The 21,001-nt window shown below is 42.8% G+C and overlaps 1 protein-coding gene across 1 annotated transcript in view; it reads left to right on the top strand.

The window, feature by feature from the left end:
- The first annotated feature begins 713 nt into the window (after positions 1-713).
- The window catches only part of LOC140185117 (uncharacterized), a 32,288-nt gene continuing 12,000 nt past the window's right edge, over positions 714-21,001 (top strand). The window contains exons 1-2 of the mRNA XM_072238405.1: positions 714-855; positions 6,548-6,691. Of these exons, the coding sequence (XP_072094506.1) occupies positions 6,559-6,691 (133 nt within the window). The 5' untranslated portion in view covers positions 714-855; positions 6,548-6,558. The remainder of the gene's footprint in view (positions 856-6,547; positions 6,692-21,001) is intronic.

The raw sequence follows: 21,001 nt of genomic DNA, 5'->3' as shown, positions 1-21,001 counted from the left end.
GCTTCAGCATAGAGTGTTGATGACCACAGTGAGCAAGAATCTGAAAGATGTGGCATAGAAAGTCTGAAGTGGGCCTCCAGATTCCTAAGACTGAAAGCATCCAGCCCAAGCATAGGGCTCAAATTCCAAGCAGGGTTGCCAAGTGAAGTCCCAAAGAGGCAGTGGAGCATCCAAGGACTTGGTAGTGTTTCAGGAGGAGATTGCAAGTTGTTGTCCATCAAATTCCAGAAACCCCCTGAACATGGCTGGCCCTTTAAATTGTTCTTCTCTGGAGCAAGCAACATTATGAAAGGCAGGATGTTTTGCAAGTAGCTAATGGTAGGCGAGGTTTGAGAAAAAACCTGAATTTTACCTAACCACATGCATAAAAAATGTCAAGTAAGAACTCAGTCCATTCTGTTGCAAAAGCAACTGGAAATGGGTGTTGCTTTGCTCTGTTCCAGGGAAGTAGAATTTTTATTCACGTTGCTCTCAAGTAAACAGCAAAAAATAAAATTTTAGGCTGTCTTTCCATGGCTCATAATTTCTTGCTGTATTGTTTGCAATTCACTTCCGCTACAGCTTGCAGGCAATACTTAGCAGATAGTAAAACCAACGTGCTCGTTACATGTACGGATGTTGTGAGTCTATGTTGAGGCACACACAGGAAATGGTTTAACAGCAGTGGTTAGACTGTCTAACTTGTTCAACTTCCTTCTTCCTGTTTAGAATCCAGGCTTAAAGTTAGCTAAAGTTAGAGGAAACTGCCAGTGGGTGCTGTGATGCCCAGTGTGTGTTTCTCCAAACTGAGGTAACCGACTGCGATAGGAAGCCACATGTTTTCAAGCCAGCTTAAGACGGTGGGGTAAAATATAGGTAAGTGAATTATGTTGAGTGAATTACAAAGCATCAGTGAAAGGTGGAGAGGCCTGCTTTGCTCAAGCTATCACCCAATTATTAGAAGGTAGAGAAGATCCACAAGGTTAGATTATGTAAAAAACATTATCATTACTCAAAACATAGGAAGCCTTCAACTGCTTTATTGATGAGAGAAAGACAGATGCTACTTTAATCAAACTAAACAAGACAGATAGGCTTCAATCAGCATAATTGGATGAAGGTGACCTTGTCTTTGTTCAAAGATGCAGCTTTGATAATAACCTGGATGAAATGATGGCGCAGCTGCAGTAGATAGGTGCAATGGAATATCTATGATAAAGGTCTTGTAGCAAACTGAGTGAAGGTTGGAAATTAAATGTTCTGGAATACCAAACTTTTAGAATGAGAAGGCAAAATGGAGAAAGAAGAGATCTAGGCCTGAGAATAAAGGATAGGAGCTTCACACACAAAATGCTGGAGGAACTCAGCAGGTCAGGCAGCATTTTTGGAAAGGAATATACTGTAAGGAATTTCTGACTGTGTGGGTTCCCTCTGGGTGATCTGGTTTCCTCCCACATTCCAACAATGTAATGGTTAATTGGTCACTTTGATTGTGTTTGGGCGACACAGGTTTGTTGGGCCAGAAGGGCTTGTTACCAAATAAAGAATATATTACTGGCAGGGGCAGCACTTACTGCTTCTGAGAATGTGATGGTGAGCAGCTTCCTAGAACCACTGCAACACTTTTGGCGTAAGTTCTCTCACAGTGCTGTTGAGTAGAGGGCTCCAGGATGATGATATAATTTCAAATCAGAATGGTGTGCGACTTGGAGAAGAAGCTGCGTGTGGTGGTGTTCCAACCTGCCTGCTGCCCTGGTCCATGTTGGGGTAGAGAGTGTAGGCTTGGGACAGGTTATTGGAGGAGTGTGGGGGAATAACTACAGTGACTTTTTTAAGATGGTACACATTGCAGCCTTTGTTCACTAGTGGTGTAGGAATGAACATCAGCAGTGCTGGATGATATATCAATCAAGTGGACTGACAGTGTCAGTCTCCATCAAGACAAGTGGTGACAATTCTCCCGATTCTCCCAAAGGATAATGTACTCATTAATCTATTATCTATCATGCACAGGGAGATATTACCTTGCAGTAGCTTTGGCAAAAGGGATAATGGGATCATAGAAAGGCTACAGCTGAGGAAGCCCCCATGTCCCTGTTAGCTCTCTACCAGAGCAACTGTTCAGTTCCTCTCACTGTAGTCTTGCAAATATTTCTCCACCATGTAGTTAGCCATTCTCTTCTGAAGATTACACCACTCCCACATTTTCAGGCAGTGCTTTCTAGATTCCAACCACCTTCTGCAGAAAGGTTTTGTCTCATGTCACTTTTTTCTTATCCTTTAGTTTATAGCTGTGACATCTAGTGCTTGACCCCTCCACCATGGGAACATTCTTTCATTTTTCACTCTGTTCAGACCTCTCATTATTTTACACACTCTTATCAAGTCTCCCTACAATCTTCTCCTCAAGCCAAACTTATAGGATCCATTTTCATATGAATCTGCTCTGAACATGCTGCATGTCTTTGCAATCCTTCATCTAATGTGGCAATCAGAACGGAACTCAGTACTCTAGTTGAGATCAGATGAGCATTTCATAAAGCAGGGAATTTCGTAAAGTTTCTGAAACGTTATGAATTTCCCTGCTATCGTACTCTATGCCACCTCGAATTAAGTCCAATATGACCAATTACCTGCTTTTTCAACCCATCCTGTCACTTTCAATGACTGGTACAGGCCATTCCCAGATCATGAATGACTGAATTATGGATACTTCTACTTATAAAAATCTCACATAATATTAAATTCAAATGCCTGACACAAGTACATATGTCCATTCTTATGAACAGCAGAACTATCTTCTTTTTCCAGTAGCTGTTCTGCCTTGTGAGCATTTGATGCTACTCATTCCAATAATGTGGAGGTGTGGTTATCGCATTGAGTGATTTTTTTGTGTAGTTTCCGGCATGGACAGAATTGATTTATGGACATCTATAAAAATGGAACCAATTCATTACCCATGGACAGCCTCTACATCCATTCCACCAAGTCCCTCTGCTCCTGCACCCCCTTAGAATAGAATCCTTTCTATGTACTGTATATTGCAAAAGAGCAGAGGGTTGATGGGAAGAGCAGAGGGGAGTGTCACGTACCCCGTTATGGGTTAAAGAACTAGCAGAAATGGAAAACACTTTGGAGTCCAGTATTGCTATTAACTAATGGTATTTATTAGTAACTACGCAATACAGTAATATAAATGCAGATATATCAAATAGGTTAGCAATGATTATATGCATAAGTAAGTGTGGAAATATATGAAAACCAAGCTTCTTCAAATCTAGGGGTAAATAGATAGTCTTACGATGATGAATAAAGTTCAGTTCAGTTCGTGGTATTGAGTTGAGTAGGGATAGAGAGAGAGAGGGAGAGATTTGGGTCTTCAGGTGAGCTGATGCCATCGATCTTCCCGTTGTCCTCCGAAATCCTTTAGAAGTCATCGACTGTGACTACGACATAGGGGACCGTTCTTCTGTGGTGGAATTATCAACCTATGAGAGGGTTGGACACGCAAATAACTCCCCACCGGTCACACACTTTTCACACTGCGAGAGCCACTGATCGATCCGCCTGATCGATCCTCCAAAACCCACCTTTTCTGTGGGCACAACAAAGCTCATCCAGTGTCCAAAACCATGTGTCTGTAGGTCTATTATCTTACCTTCTACTTATCTCACCGTGCTGAATACCAACTGTCTCTCAAGTAGCTCCTCCCTTCTCTCTCTGTAAAAACTTACAAGCAGGCAGCGTCCTCGTAGGAAGTATAAACAAACTGTGAGCAGTCTTCGCCTCTCACTCTCTCTTCCTTTCTCTCTCTTTTTAACAAAGTGCCTGTGTTCCACAGCTCTCTCTCTCTCTTTCAAAAGCACAGTTCATAGGGGTAATTCAGCACCCCGTCACAGGAGAGAGAGAGAGAGAGAGAGGTAGAGAGTAGCATAGAGACAGTTTGATAGCAGATCAACAGGGAGAGAGGGAAGTCAGCTGGGAAAGGAGGATTGCAGCTAAGGAGGCAGATCAGCAAATGAACAAAGGAAACAGGAGAAGATTATTTGGCCCCTTGAGCCTGCTTCTCCATTCAACAAGACCCTGGCTGAGGTTATATCTCTGCATTACTTCAATTGATTTCCAGTGTATTGAGAGGTGCAATGGCTGTCTCGAAAGGACTCGATGACTGAGCCTCCATTGGCCTTGAGTGCCAAGAATTCCAAAGATTTACACTGCTCTCCCACGAATGACTGACCCCTTCTTTTAAGGCAATGGCCCCAAGTTTGAGACAGCTGAGACTGGGGAAACATCATGCCTGTACCTATTCATTCAAGCTGTTTAATAAATTTCAGAACCAAAATCAGAATTGTGTTTATTATCACTGACATAAGACATGAAATTTGTTGCTTTCTGGCAGTAGTACAGTGCGAAGGCATAACAATTTATATAAAAACACATAAATAGTGCAAATAAAACGGAATTACAAGGTAGTGTTCATGGATTCATGGACCATTCAGAAATTTGATGGCAAAGTGGAAGAAACTGTTCCTAAGTAGCTGAGTGTGGATCTTCAGGCTCCTGTACCTCCTCGCTGATGGTAGTGATGAGAAGAGGGAATGTCCCAGATGGTGAGGGTCCTTAATGATGGATGCCACCTTCTTGAGGCACTGCATCATGAAGATGCCCTTAATGGCAGGGAGAGCTGTATTTGTGATGGAGCTGGCAGAGTTGACAACCTCCAGCAGGGGGCACTACAGCAACTTGCAATCCTATGTATTGGAGGCTCCATACCAGGCTGTGATGCAACCAGTCAGAGTCCTTTCCTCTATCCATTGATAGATATTTTAAGAATCTGTCGTGACATACCAAAGCTTCTAACAAATTACAGCCTCTGGCATACATTCTTCATGATTGCATTGATGTGACAGGTCCAGCATTGATCCTCCAAGATGTTCGTGCCCAGGAACTTGAAACTGCTCACTCTTTTCACTGATGACCTCTTAATGACCTTCCAGCTTCTCCTTCCTGAAGTCCATAATCTGCTCGTTGGTCTTACGGAGATCGAGTGCCAGGTTGCTGTTGCGACACCACTCAATAACCGATCTATCTCACTTGGTTTCAGTGAGAATACCTCTTATTCTTCCAAATTCTACAGACTGTAGGCCTCCCTGTTTGATTTCTTGCTAGAGAACAAATCCCATGAATCAATCTGATGAACCTTTGTCACATTCAATCCTCTTGCAATAAGAGCTACCATGCTGTTTGCTGATTCTGCATATGGAGTTTCACTGATTTATATACAAGGACCTCTAAACAATAACATTGTTCATTAAAGTATTTCAAGGATTTTGAGTCTTCTTCCATGAACTCAGATACAAAGTATTTGTTTAATTGCTTTGCCAACTCCTTATTCCCCAATGTAATTTCTCATGCCTCAGTCTATAAGAAACTCAGATTTAACGTCATCATTTTATATCTGAAAGAAACTTCTGCAGGCCAGAAGATGTTTTTCACTAAATTACTACCTTTTTATTTACCCTTTTCTTGTTAATACCTTGATTCTCTTTTGCAGAATTTCAAAATGTTTAGCTTATTTACAGTACTGTCTAAAAGTCTAAGTGCCTCAGACTTTTGCACAGTACCGTATTTGTCAATGTGGAGCAGAGAACGAGCTTGTAAATGTGGTGGGAGCAAAGGATGTTGGGAATGGTGAGGGTGGAGTGACATGGGAGGGGTGTGGGACAGGTGGCAGAGAAGGAGTGCCAGGGCTGGGGGGTAGTGTAGGCGCAGACACACCCAGTCCTGAAACACCAGGCAAGGTCATTTGATTCCAATCAATTGGTTTATTGATCATTACAGAAATCTCTCTGGTGCTTCCCGCTCACTCCCTTCTCCCCTCCCCTTTTCCCAACCATGATTCCCCTCTCCCTGCCCCCTTCCCACTCTCAGTCCACAACAGAGACCCATATCAGAATCTGGTTTAACATCACTCACGTATGTCATGATATTTGTTTTTTTTGAAGCAGCAGTACAGTGCAATACATAAAATTACTACAGTACTGTGCAGAAGTCTTAGGCACCCTAGCTATAAAGTATATATTTGCCTAAGACTTTCGCACAGTAATGTACAGTAGTTGCTAATATCTTTTAAACAACCATATAAGCCTTTTCATTGAATTTAATATTATCTGGTTAGTCACAGCTGGACCACTTTTCCTGTTAGAAATGTGTCCTTTAAAGGGATATATTTGGTATCTGTTATAAAGTATGTACTTATTCTTTAAGCATTACTCATTGCTTGTTTGGTTCATAGTTTTTAATATAGTTTCCCAAATTAGCAAAGCAGATTCACACTTCATAATTTGCTGCCCTTAAATATGAGACCGTGGCACTGGATTGAATTAAATGCAAGAAGTGGAGCACAAGCAGCAGATAGAAAAGGACAAGCAGCTCGGGGGGAGGTGATGAGCAGCAGAAAGAGGGAAAGCTGCTGAGAGAAAGGGTTACTAGGTGGAAATCATCTTGGCATTCTGACGTGACTAATGGCACTCCAGAATCTTGAGCTGTTACTTGGTTGACTTTGCAGAAGGTGATCCGATGGAGGGCTCAACCCCTCAACTCCAGTCTTCTTGGGACAAAAGTATCTCCAGGAAGCGCAGAGCCTGGGCTCAGAGCAGAGGGCAGCGGCAGAATATGGAAGAAAACCTCAAAGGCACAGGCTGCAGTGCAGGTAAGAACATAAGTGTCAGCTAGTCCCTTGGTTGATCCTTTGATCATTACGCAGCACAGCACACTAACAAGATATCACTTGGATGACATTTTCATTTTATTATATTATGATATTGGTCAATATTGGTCTGAGGCACACACGTGTAGTTAGGATGCCTAAGATTTTTGCACAGTACTGTATTTATCAACATTGAGCAGAGAGCAAGTTTGTAAATCTGGCAGGAAAACAAGGATGTTGGGGATGATGGGGGTGGACTGCTACGGGAGGGGTGAGGGACAGGTGGCAGAGAAGGGGTGTCAGCGGCAGGGTGGGGTCGCGTGGGCGCAGACACACCCAGCCCTGAGACACCAGACAAGGTCATTTGATTCCAAACAATTAGTTTATTGATCATTACAGAATGTCTCTCTGGTGCTTCCCGCTCACTCCCCTCTCCCTTCCCATTTTCCCAACCATGATTCCCCTTCTCCCTGCCCCCTTCCCACTCTCAGTCCACAATAGAGACACATATCAGAATCAGGATTATCATATGCCATGAAATTTATTTTATTTTTGTGGCAGCAGGACAGTGCAATACGTAAAACTACTACAGTGCTGTTCAAAAGTCTTAGGCACCCTAGCTGTATACTGTATATGTGTCTAAGATTTTTGCACAGTACTATAGGTACCTTTGAGATCACTGTTGTGAGCCTCCTTAAACCACTGTGGTCCTTCTGCTAAAGGTACTCTCACGGCACTGCATACAGAAAATTCAGCAACTTTGACCTTGGTTTGATAAAGATGTCACGTGACTTACCTGTCAGGTAACCTGTAGGTGGTGCCATTTGCAATTCCATGATGTCTTTGTCCTTTCAAGTGGAAGAGATGACAGATTTGGAGATAGAAAGAACTCCGTGAATTAATTCAGTGAACTTTGTAGATAGTAACCAACAGTGCAGCTCTATAAAATCCTGGTTAGACTACACTTGGAATATTGTGTTCAATTCTGGTCAGCTCATTAGAGGAAGGATATGGAAGCTTTAGAGAGGGTGCAGAAGAGATTTAATAGGATTCTGCCTGGATTAGAAATCATGTCTTATGAGGAAAGGTTGAGCGAGCTAGGGCTTTTCTCTTTGGAGCAAAGGAGGATGAGAGGCGACTTGAGAGAGATATATCATATTATGAGAGACATAGACAGAGTCAACATCCTGAGTATTTTTCCAGGAGGCAATGGCTAGTACCAGAGGACATCCATTTAGAGTGAGTCGAGGAAGATTTAGGGGAGATGTCAAAGATAATTTTTTTTACACAGATAGTGCTAAGTGGCTGGAATACACTGTTGGGAGTGGCAGAGGCAGGTACATTAGGGACACTTAAGACCCTGTTGGAGAAGCACATGGATGAAAGAAAAATGGAGGTTTAAGGGTTAGATAAATCATAGAGTAGGTCAAAAGGCCAGGACAACATCATGGATTGAAAGGCCCCTACTGTATTATACTGTTCTATGTTCTTTGTTCAAGTCTGCAGGACACTAGTGGTAGTGAAGATGTGCAGTCACGGACTGAGTGCCAAGCAAATGCATTCTTTCCTTTGGAGAGGCGCTAAGCCACTTGGCTATTGTTGGCAACTGTGCTCATTCATCCAAACGGAATGTGTTTTCTCACCCTCCTAACTTGTATTTTGAAGATGAGAGAAAGGATTGGGGAAGCAGAGCTGTGATTCCTCTGTTTAGAATACTCAGCCTCCACCTACTCTCTGTTGATTGAACTCGGAGGTTCAAGCAGCATCTGTTGGGGCAAAGAAGTGGTCTGTGTTTTGGGTCAGGACGCTGCAACAGGACTGAGAGTGTAGAGGGAAGATAGGCGGTGTAAAGAGGTGAGAGGGAGGGATGAGACAGGTGCTGTTTGGTAATAGGTGAATCCAGGTGAGGTGGAGGAAGATGGAGCCAGATGGGAAGGGAAGAGAGGGGCTGGAAGGTGAGGTGGAACCAGACAAAAGAGGATGTGTTGGATATTCACTTTCCAGGGTCCAAGAGGCTTATTGCTAACCTCAGCTTTCGAGCAGTGTGCCATGACCTTTCCAAAGTTGATTGTGACAAAGTTAAACTTTAAACAAATATTCTTTACTCAGCTTTTTGTTGTAAACAAGAACCGGTCTTCAGTTCTTAATGTAAATTGCAAGCAATAATTAGTATGTAGTTGGAGGCAAAGTGAAGTGACCAGGAAACTTCTTGTCTGCATTGGTCAAACAAGACAAAGGGGTTATGTCACTTATCACATCAAACATGGTAACAAGTTGGGATGTCTGTGTGCTTAGAGCGTCAGCCCTCACATTAATTGTGGATGTTTGGGTTCTCTGTTACCAGAAGCTTTTAAGACCATTTGTGTGAGTAACTTTGTCCCAGAAAAGATATTTGGAAAACATCACATGCAGATGATGTCATCCAGTAGAAAACAGTATAAATATCATAAGGAATGTCAAGGAGAATGACAGAAAGACAGGGTTACTGAAAGAAAAACTTGAATTCATTTCTCAACCATCAGTTTCTGTGATGGACAACTAGTTTGTCTGCAACTCATTCATTTGTCCTTCTAGTTCGTAAGAATTGTACCTGTGTTTGGAAATCCTTTGTAGTTTGTGAATCTCTTGTAATTTGTAAATATTTTATAAATTAGAAATCCTTTAAGTGTGTTAAGAATTATTGTCTAAATTTAAATGTGTATCATTGAAAATAAACTATGTCTAAACTACTCTGTTAGCCGGAAGTATCTCCTCCTTGATAGCAAGGGGGCCCACCACTCAAACAGTGGGTATTTATAGCTAAACTCACCACATAGACGAGACAGGTCTTGAAGAATAGGTGGATACCATTTAACCTTCCTGTAGTGAGGGTACTCATAGACATCTATATCGTATAGGGCTTAACATCTTCTTTAGAGTTTAGGGCTTTGTGGACAGAGAATCAAATACCACCACAACAGATGATGGACAGATGGATTCCTCCCATATCTATTGCTGCACAGATGGTGCTGATGTCTCTAGTGAGCATCATCTCAGTCTAATGGATTCTATCAACTCCTATACCTGTCCTCCTATTTCTATCTTCAATTAGCTGTTCAATTTAATAATTTCTTCCCCCTTTTGCTGCCGCTCTATACTCCCTCCTCTCCAACTCCCTGCTACAGTAACCTTAATCTCATTAAAGATCCTTACCCACCAAGAGATCTGAACAACGGCCATTTCCAGAAAGAGAGGGCCTAACTACCAGAAGAACGTGGAAAGGGTGTACAATGAAGTTCACTGGAGTCCGGGGAGGCCCATGAGGAGCCAGGGAGAAAGTAAGGATGAGTTTAGAGAAGAGCTGCAGGGTGCCTTGGAAAAGGTGCATAGATCCCAAGGAGTAGGAAGGAATCAGGGGCTGGGGGAAGAGGAATCTTTAAAAGTGGATTGAGCTGGTTGCCAGAGGAAGTGTTCTACCTAAAAGTTTTGATAGAGTCATGGGATTTAAACCCATAAACTGACTATTTGGCCTAATTACTCCATGCCAACATTTACACTCAATCTGAGCCATCTTTCTTCATTTAAACCTATAAGTATGATGCTCTATTCCCTTCTCCCTCATATAGTCATCAGCCTCCCCATAAAATGCCTTTATATTATTTGCCTCAACTACCCCCTACTGTTGCAAATGGTCTGTGCGTAAAAATATTTCCCGGTAGGATTCCTTGATAATTTTCTTTTTTGACTGTTACTGGTTTTGTTCTTTCTCACAAAGAGAGTCCTTCTCTCTGTTTCCACTCTGTTTCTCTTCCTACAGGTGATGGAAATATGAAGTAGAAAAAGTTCAAAGTAAATTTATTATCGAAGTCCATATACGTCACCATATACTAACCTGAGATCCATTTTCTTGTGGGCATTTACAGTAGATACATAAACACAATAGAATCAATGAAAAACTACACTAAGTGCAAACGATGACAAATTGTGCAAATACAAAATGAAAAACATAATACCTGTAATAATAATAAATAATACTGTGGGCATGAGTTGTAGAATTCATTAAAGTGAGTCTATAAGTTGGCGAATCAGTTCAGTGTTAGGGTGAGTGAAGTTATCCCCTTTGGTTCAGGAGCCTGATGGTTGAGGGGTAATAACTGTTCCTGAGCCTGGTGTGTGGGACCAGAGGCTCCAGTACATCCTTCCCGATGGCATCAGACATGCACAAACATGCACAAATACACGCATACGCAGACAGACAGACTCACATACACCCACCCACTCACCCACACACACACGCATAACACGTGATCAAAGTTCAAAAGTTCAAAGTTCAACATAACTTTATATCAAAGTTATGATTCATTTTCTTGTTGGCATACTCAATAAATCTATAGAGCAATAACCATTACAGGATCAATGAAAGACTGCCAAAGTTGGGCATTCAACCAGAGTGCAGAAGACAATAAACTGTGAAAGTACAAAAATAAAGAAATAATAGTAAAAATTAAATAAATAAACAATAATATTGTGAACATGAGATGAAGAGTCCTTGGAAGTGAGTCCATGGGTTGTGGGAACATGCCAATGATAGGGCAAGTGAAATTGAGTGAAGTTGTCCCCTTTGATTCAAGAGCCTGATGGCTGATGGGTAATAACTGTTCCTGAACCTGGTGGTGTGAGTCATGAAGCTTCTGTACCTCCTTCCTGATGACAGCAGTGAGAAGAGGATGTGCCCTGGTAATGGGTGTCCTAATGATGGACACTGTTTTCCTGTGACAGCTTTTCATGTAGATGTGCTTGATGGTGGGGAGGGCTTTACCCGTGATGGACTGGGTTGTATCCACTACATTTTGTAGGATTTTTCTTTCAAGGACATTGGTGTTTCCATACCAGGCTGTGATGCAGCCAGTCAATATACTCTCCACCACACACCTATAGAAGTTTGTCAAAGTTTTAAATACACATAAATAGAGATACATGCCACATGCACAAAACAGACACAGGGATGCACACATAGAGACATACAACACAGGAATACAACACATATAACATACAACACATATAAACATAGGGACACACATGGGCACAGTGCATGATTAAGTTTTAGAGCCATAGAGTCAGAAAGTGTGTGTCTCTGTATGTATATTGTGCATGTTTGTAGGGTGTGTGTGATGGGGTGTGTGTGTGTGTGTGTGTAGATCCAGGTGTTTGGTTGTGTGTATGGAAGTGCTTTTCATTGTTATGGCTCTCACCTCTGCATATCACATCAGTTGATTTTTTTTTCCCTACCTTCCTCTTTACCCCTTGAAACCACGCCTCGACATCTGGATACCTGCCACACTAGTCCTTGATGGACTCCCAGACCCATGGTGAACAGCGTCTTTCCCTGAGCATCTATACTGTCAACCAATAGTTCAGCGTCCCTGTCTGTAAACCCTGAGCCTTTCCTCCTTCGTCTGCAGTCTCTCTTTCATGTGTGGCACCATTGGTATCTCTGACAGTATTCTAGCCGCTAAAGAGAATATTCCTTTAAGAGCTGAACCAGAGTGTGTGCTTTTAAGTGTTGTGATTAGATTGCAGAGAATTACCAACAGCTGCTTGAAATTCAGAGGAGCTATTAGGAATCTCAGAACTTTCTAAATGTGGAAGTCCTTTCATGCTTGTGGCTCCACATAGTCATCACAATCTAAGTTTATGGAGCCAAAATTGGCAGTGGCAGCATGTGAGCATGTTTTAATATTCCAGTAATGGGGCCGATAAATTTCTAGACAAAACCATCCATAGGAAAGTGAACCCAACCACACTTAAAGAAGCATGTGGAAATCCTCCAGTGGGTGCAGAGTAGTGTAGCAGTTACCACGGCACTGTTACAGGTCGGGACGTCCCAGAGGTCGAGGTTCAATTCTGACTCTGTCTCTGAGGAGTGTGCACATTCTCCCTTTGATTATGCAGGTTTTCTCCCATAGTTCAAAGGCTATTGGTTATTATAAATTGTTCTATAGTTAGGCTAGTGTCAAGTAGCTAGGTTGCGAGGCAGTGCGGCTCGTTGGACCAGAAGGGTTTGTTCTGCATTATATTAAATTTTTAAAAAGATGTGAGATATCACCTATAAGCTTGGATTGAAATTGGGGCTTTTCTTCTTGAAACAAAGATGAGATGTTAGAGGTTTTCAAGAACACGACATGGTTTGTATGACCCTATCTGTTCTGTACCTTAACCAACTGAAGCACCTTCAATAATTGTGTGCAGTTTTGGTCCCCTAATCTGAGGAAAGACATCCTTGCCATAGAGGGAGTACAAAGAAGGTTCACCAGATTGATTCCTGGGATGGCAGGACTTTCATATGAAGAAAGACTGGATGTACTGGGCTTGTACTCGTTGGAATTTAGAAGATTGAGGGGGGTTCTGATTGAAACGTATAAGATCCTAAAGGGATTGGACAGGCTAGATGCAGGAAGATTGTTCCCGATGTTGGGGAAGTCCAGAACGAGGGGTCACAGTTTGAGGATAGAGGGGAAGCCTTTTAGGACTGAGATTAGGAAAAACTTCTTCACACAGAGAGTGGTGAATGTGTGGAATTCTCTGCCACAGGAAACAGTTGAGGCCAGTTCATTGGCTATATTTAAGAGGGAGTTAGATATGGCCCTTGTGGCTACGGGGGTCAGGGGGTATGGAGGGAAGGCTGGGGCGGGGTTCTGAGTTGGATGATCAGCCATGATCATAATAAATGGCGGTGCAGGCTCGAAGGGCCGAATGGCCTACTCCTGCACCTATTTTCTATGTTTCTATGTTTTAACTCCAAAAGACTGAAGTTGGGTAAAATACTGAAAGGCTTTTATTCGCTGTACAATATGACCTCCACGGTGAGTGTCTGCCCCCAGACTGAGGGGGAGGGGCAAGGCGAAATCACCTTTATTCAAGATTCTGTGGGAGGAGCCACAGGGGCAGTCAGCAGAGGGGCGTGTCCAGACAGTTAACCCAGTTACAACATATATATGGTTTACCACACCAACGAAGTTAAAGACAATGTAATAGAAAATAAAACTGAGTATTGGAAGAATTTCAAAAAGTAGCAAGATGACTCAGTTAATTGATGCGAAGAAAGAAAATACAATATGAACTTAGCAGTGGGTATAAAAATAATTATAATAGATTCCACATGTAAGAAGGAATAGAAAAAGTTAACTTTGATTCCTTGGAAGCTAAATCAAGGAAACTAAGAAGGAGGAATAAAGAGCCACAAAAAAAGATCATAAGACCAAAAAACCATAAGACATAGGAGCAAAATTAGGCCATTCAGTAGATTAAGTCTGCTCTGCCATTCAATCATGGCTGAATTATAATCCTGCCCAAACCCATTCTTCTGGCTTCTCCCTATAACCTTCAATGTCCTTACTAACTCAAGGCAATCCTGTAACTATTTCTCAACCTCCTGCGACCACCTTTTGGTTGTCTTGATCTCTGGGGCCTTGCTCTTTAGGCTCTGTCTGAAGGCAGGTAGTTGGAGTACAGCCAAATGATCCGACTTGCCAAAATGCGGACTCGGGAAAGAACGATAGGCATTACTTATCATGTAGTTGTGGTCTAGTGTTTTGGGACCTCTGGCGCAACAGGTTACGTGCTGATGATAATTGGGCCGGGTTTTGTTCCAACAGGCCTGGTTAAAGTCACCGACTGTATTTTGAAGTGCGTTGGTATGGGCCGTTTCTTGTTTACAGACAGCATTGTGCAATTTTATGAGTGCTTGCTTATAATCAGCCACTGGTGGTATGTAAACTGTGGTCAGTATTATGGAGGAGAACTCCCAAGGCAAGTAGAATGATCTGCATTTAATTGTTGGTTGTTCTAAGTTAGGGGAACAAGAAGTAAATGTAACACCAACGCCCGTGCACCACGAGAATTGACTAAAAAGCATACGCTGCCACCCCTTTCCTTACCAGAGTTTGAGGTTCTATTCATTCTAAAAATCATAAAAAATTCTGGTTGGATAGCTGCGTCTGATGTGTTCACTGTTAACCAAGTCTCAATGCAACAGATAATTGAGATCTGCCTCATCCCCCTCTGATTCAGCAGCCTTGACCTGAGATCATCAAACTTATTGTCAAGTGACTGAGCATTCACCAACAAGATGCTGGGCAGAGGAGGCCTCATCCTCCGCGCTTCAGCCTGGTTTGAATCCTGCCTCACCTGCCATGTTTTCAGCCTTGGTCTTGGCATTGACCCTTAAGGGCGTCACGTTTAACTCTCTGCATTTAACCGTCGAACATGTGATCTGAAGATAGAACATAGACATGGAACATAGAAATCTACAGCACATTATAGGCCCTTCGACTCACAATGCTGTACTGACCACATAACCTACTCTAGAAGCTGCCTAGAATTTTCCTACCACATCGCCCTCTATTTTTCTAAGCTCCATGTACCTATCTAAGGGTCTCTTAAAAGACCCTATTGTCTCCGCCTCTACCACCGTCGCCGGCAGTGCATTCCATGCACCCACCACTCTCTGTGTGAAAAACTTACCTCTGACATCCCCCTTGTGCCTACTTCCAAGCACCTTAAAACTATGTCCCCTCGTGTTAGTCACTTCGACCTGGGAAAAAGCCTCTGGCTATCCACACGATCAATGCCTCCCATTATCTGAGATACCTCTATCAGGTCACCTCTCATCCTCCATCACTCCAAAGAGAAAAGGCCAAGTTCACAACCTATTCTCATAAGGCATGCTCCCCAATCCAGGCAGCATCCTTGTAAATCTCCTCTGCAATCTCTCTATGGTATCCACATCCTTCCTGTAATGAGGTGACCAGAGCTGAACACAGTACTCCAAGTGGGGTCTAACCAAAGTCTTATATAGCTGTAACATTACCTCATGGCTCTTGAACTCAATCCCACGGTTGATGAAGGCCAACACACCATACACCTTCTTAACAACACTGTCAACCTGTGCTGCAGCTTTGAGTGTCCTATCGACAGGGACCCCAAGATCTCTCAGGTCCTCCACACTGCCAAGAGTCTTACCATTAATATTACATTCTGTTTTCAAATTTGATCTACCAAAATGAACCACTTCACACTTATCTGGGTTGAAGTCCATTTGCTACTTCTCAGCCCAGTTCTGCATCCTATCGATGTCCTGCTGTAACCTCAGACAGCCCTCCAGACTATCCACAACACCCCCAACCTTTGTGTCATCAGCAAACTTAGTAACCTACCCTTCTACTTCCTCATCCAGGTGATTGATAAAAATCACGAAGAGTAGGGGTCCCAGAACAGATCTCTGTGGAACACCCTGGTCACTGACCTCCATGCAGAATGCAAACTATCCACAACCACCCTTTGCCTTCTGTGGGCAAGCCAATTCTGGATCCACAAAGAAATATCTCCTTGGATCCCACACCTCATTATTTTCTGAATGAACCTCGCATGGGGAACCTTACCAAATGCCTTACCGAAATCCATATACACTACATCCTCTGCTCTACCTTCATCAATATGTTTTGTTACATCAGAGGAATTATTTTTTGTGCACCACAATCCTGAGGAGATATCGGATTGCTTGGAAGGAGAGAGTGTTTAAAAGAAGCGAACAGGGGCAGTTGGCACATTTTGCACCCCAGTCCCGAGAGACACCAGATTGCTTGGAGGGAAAAGGTTTAAAAGCAGCAAGTGGGGCAATCAGCATAGCCCCAAGGAGATATTGGATTGGACATACTAGGCACTTGGCAAATCCAATGAAAGATTAGGTTTAAGCAGAACGGCCATTGTGTGAGTCAGCCAGTGTTGGAGTGGGGAGATGAGACTTTGGTTCATCGAGGCTTTAGTGAGGAGGTGATTGATGTAATTTCATAGTCCGTTGTTAAGAGGATATTTACATGCTGCAGATTGCAACAAAAGTAATTCAAAAGGAGTATATTTAAGAGGAAAACTGGTACAATTTCCTGCAGCCCACAGAGATTTGCCAATGTACACCAGCGCCATCTTGCAGAAATTCTTTTTTTTTAAAGAGCAGTCTCATTTTGCGAAATGTTTTCAAAATTAGAACTCTTTTTAAAACACACTAAATCTAATGGAGGTCAGGGTAAGCTACCTGAACACTGCGGCAAAGTGAGAGAATTATTCTGCTTCCTTAGTCACCTGCTCTAAGCTATTAGACTTCTGTGGTGAGACAGACAAACAGCCATATCTGGTACAGGTTCCTGGAAGTTTTGGAGCAGATGGAGATTCTTGAACAGGTGGGTCCACCTCGGGTAAGTGGTCCTCGTCTTGAGGATCAGGCCACTCTATACCCTTCTCTACTTTTTGTGGACTTTGAAGGTGCACAAGCGCACGGCTTTTCTGCCTGATTTCACCTGGTGATGTTCTGATCACAAACGATTGTGGTGCATGCTGTTGGACTATTGTTCCTTTGGTAAGTTGGTTTGAAACCCAAACAGCTTCACCACTCTTGAGCAGCGACAACGATTTTGCTCTGTGTCTGAGATCATGCACGCTCTTTATTTTCCCACACGCTGTGTTGTCTCAAAATTTCTCACTTTGTCTAAGTCTGGCAAGTGAGGTTGGAGAAGGGAAGGAAGAACGGGCAGGCTTGTTCTCAGTCTCTGGCCCATTGACAGCTCTGATGGACTGTAGCTATTTGCAAGAGATGTGGAGCAGTAAGCTAGAAGTGTTTTGGCGGAGTCTTTTGCCTTCAGAGGGAGACTCTTAACAGTTTGCACTGCTCTTTCCGCTTCTCCATTTGCCTGTGGGTCCTGTGGACTGCTTGTCTGGTGTTTGAACGCATAGTTGTTAACAAGGGCTTTGAATACTGAGCAGCTGAATTGTGGACCATTGTCTGACACAAGTGCCTCTGATATTCCACGGCGAGCGAATACAGCTTTCAGGAGCTCTATAACTGCTGCTGAGGATGTAGGGGACAGCTTGGACACCTTAACATTACATGAGCAGTAATCCACAGAGAGAAGATATTTGTCTCTTTTCAGCTTAAATGTCTGTGTCTGCAATTTGCCATGGAAAGTCTGGGAATTCTGTGGGATGGAAGGGTTCAGTATAACTTTTTGCATGCTTCACATAATCTCCCAGCTGTGTGCTCAGACCAGGCTGCCACACAGATTGCCTTGCTCTTAGATGACATTCTTCCATGCCTTAAAGTCCTTGGTGGATTTGACTGATAATTTTTGCATGCATAGAAGCAGGAAAGACAAGTTTGGAGCCCTTTACCATCAAACCATCAGGAATGGTGAGTGTGTCTCTTTCAAGCCAGTAAGGTCTGAGTTTGTGAGCTCCTTTTGGAACAGCTGGCCATCCATGCTCACGGTATTGCATGACCTTGCTGCAGATTCGGTCCTTTTTCAACTCAGTGTGAGTTTCATCCAGTTTACTCTGTGATGCAGGAAAGCTTTCATGTACCTGAGCTAAGTAGCTGTCGGTATCTTCCATGAGGGTGGAGTCAGCTTCCTTGCACTCACTTTTGCATGGCAACCCCAACAGAGTGCCTGGTGTTGTGAAAGATTTGCTGGGGATACCTTCAATGTCATAACAGTATTACATAAGCCTCATTCTGAATTTTTGCAGATGTGGAGGCAAGTCATTCAAGTGTTTCGAGCTGAGGAGGCTGACAAGTAGCTTGTAGGCTGTTTCAAGTAGGAATTTAGTGCCTATCAAGTAGCAGCCGAAGCTTTCACAAGCCCACACGAGAGCTAGCGTCTCCTTTTCGATTTGGGCATAATACTGTTCAGTAAGACTCAGTGCTCTTGATGCATATGCCACCAGGTTCCATACACCACCGGGGCATTGCATGAGCATTCCCCCTAGGCCAAAAGAAGGCCAAACTTTCCCAGCTGGTTTACCATACCAAATCTCTGATACATTCGTAGGTCTTTCCTTGTTCTGAGCTCCTGCAACTTTGTTTTAATCTGGTTGCACTCCCTCTGAGACTTTGAAAATTCACATTTCTTTTTGTTCAGGGTGATTCGAGCCCATTTCAGTTTCTCCAAGGCAGCTTCCACTCTTCAGTCATGTTCCTTGCTTAAGCCTCTGAAGATGAGTATGTCATCCATGTGGCAGACTACTCCTTCCAGTCCCTCCAAAATTCATCCTCATCTGAAAGAGTTCAGGGGCTGAGGAGATACCAAAAGGGTGTCTCTTGAAGGCATAGAGTCCATATGGGTTTGATAAAGGTTGTGAGCTTCTGTGACTCAGGAGCTAAATGGATCTGCCAGAACTCTGAGTTTGCATCTGGTTTGGTGAAGAACTTTGTTCCTCCCAGCATACCCAATGTCTACTCAACAGAGGGCAAAATAAACTTCTCCCGGCTCACTGCATTATTCAATTTTGTTTGATCAACAGAGATCTTCACTGTGCCATCTGTCTTGGGAACAGGAACAAAGCCCACTCACTAGTCAGTAGGTCCATTCACTCTAGTTATGATGTCAAGCCCCTCTGTTTTCTCAGGTTCAACTTTGAAAACAAATCTTCTCCCAAGTCACAGTTCTCTTGCAGACTGCATCAGGTTTTCCTCCAGGATTTTACTGCATTCATTTTACCCTCTACCTTCACAAGCCTTCTAGGGCCTGCTGCAGTGAAGCATCCCCACAGCATGATGCAGCCATCACTATGTTTCACGATAAGGATGGTGTGTTTTTGATGATGTGTGGTGTTTGGCTTTTGCCAAACATAGCATTTAGTCTGATGGCCAGAAAGCTCAATTTTGGTTTCATCAGACCATAGAACCCTCTTCCAGCTGACTTTAGAGTCTCACACATACCTTCTGGCAAAATCTAGCCGAGATTTCGTGTATGTTTTTTCCAACAGTGGCTTTCTCTTTGCTATTCTCTCACAAAGCTATGACTGGTGAAGCACCTGTGCAACAGTTGTTATATGCACGGTATCTCCCATCTCGGCCACTGAAGCTTGTAACTCCTCCAGCACTGTTATAGGTCTCTTAGTGGCCTCCCTCACTATTCACCCTTCTTGCACAGTCACTCAGTTTTTGAGGACGGCCTACTCCAAGGGATATTCAGTGACTTTGAAATTTTCTTACATCCATCTCCTGACTTGTGTTTTTCAATAACCTTTTCACAGAGTTGCTTGGAGTGTTCTTTTGTCTTCATGGTGTTGTTTTTGCCAGGATACTGACTCACCAGCAGTTGGACCTTCTAGATACAGGTCTATTTTTAGTACAATCAATTGAAGCACCTTGTCTGCACACAGGTCTCAAAAAACAATCTCCATTTAACTAATTTTGTGACTTCTGAAATCAATTGGCTGCACCAGTGATGATTTGATGTGTCATATTAAAGGGGGTGAATACTTATGCAATCAATTATTTTGTGTTTTATATTTGTAATTAATTTAGATCACTTTGTAAAGATCTGTTTTCACTTCCACATGAAAGTCTTTTTCTGTTGATCAGTGTCAAAAAAAGCCAAATTAAATCCACTGTGATTCAATGTTGTAAAATAATAAAACATGAAAACTTCTGAGGGGTGAATATTTTTATAAGCACTATATGTCTTCTTAGTTCTTAAATAACTGCCACTTACTTACTTACTGCCTGTTACGTTGCTGCCATTTAGGGCAGCAATGAAGGTCCTCCATCTTTGTCTGTCCTTGGCTATCTTCTCTATTGTGCCCCAGGTGTGGTTCAGGGTCCTCATTTCTACCTCTACTGTATGGCGCCAAGTTGTCTTTGGTCTCCTGCATTTGCTCCGCCCTTCAGGAGTCCAATGAATGCTGTCTTGATGATGGAGTTGGCCTCTTCTCATCACGTGCCCAATCCATCTCCAACGATTGTGGCCATGTCCTTTTGATGACACTGAAGGAGTAGGGCCTGTGCCAGCTTTCTGACCCCTACAAGAGTGTGGATAAACCACTGGCAATGGACATGGTCTTGAATGACTCCAGCATCTCTTCTTTATTTCAAGGAGAACTTACCCAATTTCTCTATTCTAAACTTATGGCTGAAATCCCTCATTTTTTTCTGCACTCTTAGGGGGACCTCTGCATGTTGTGTTCTGTTCAGAGTTTATACTTTATACTTTACTGTCGCCAAACAATTGATACTAGATCGTACAATTATCACAGCGATATTTGATTCTGCGCTTCCCGCTCCCTGAATTACAAATCAATAATAAATATTAAAAATTTAAATTATAAATCACAAATAGAAAATAGAAAAATGGAAAGTAAGGTATTGCAAAAAAAAACGAGAGGCAGGTCTGGATATTTGAAGGGTACAGCCCAGATCCAGGTCAGGATCCATTCAGCAGTCTTATCACAGTTGGAAAGAAGCTGTTCCCAAATCTGGCCGTACGAGTCTTCAAGCTCCTGAGC

Source organism: Mobula birostris, chromosome 20, assembly GCF_030028105.1.
Source record: "Mobula birostris isolate sMobBir1 chromosome 20, sMobBir1.hap1, whole genome shotgun sequence".
In the NCBI taxonomy this organism is placed as follows: Eukaryota; Metazoa; Chordata; class Chondrichthyes; order Myliobatiformes; family Myliobatidae; genus Mobula; species Mobula birostris.
The sequence above is the reverse complement of the archived record's forward strand: the minus strand, read 5'-3'. Positions and strand labels throughout refer to the sequence as shown.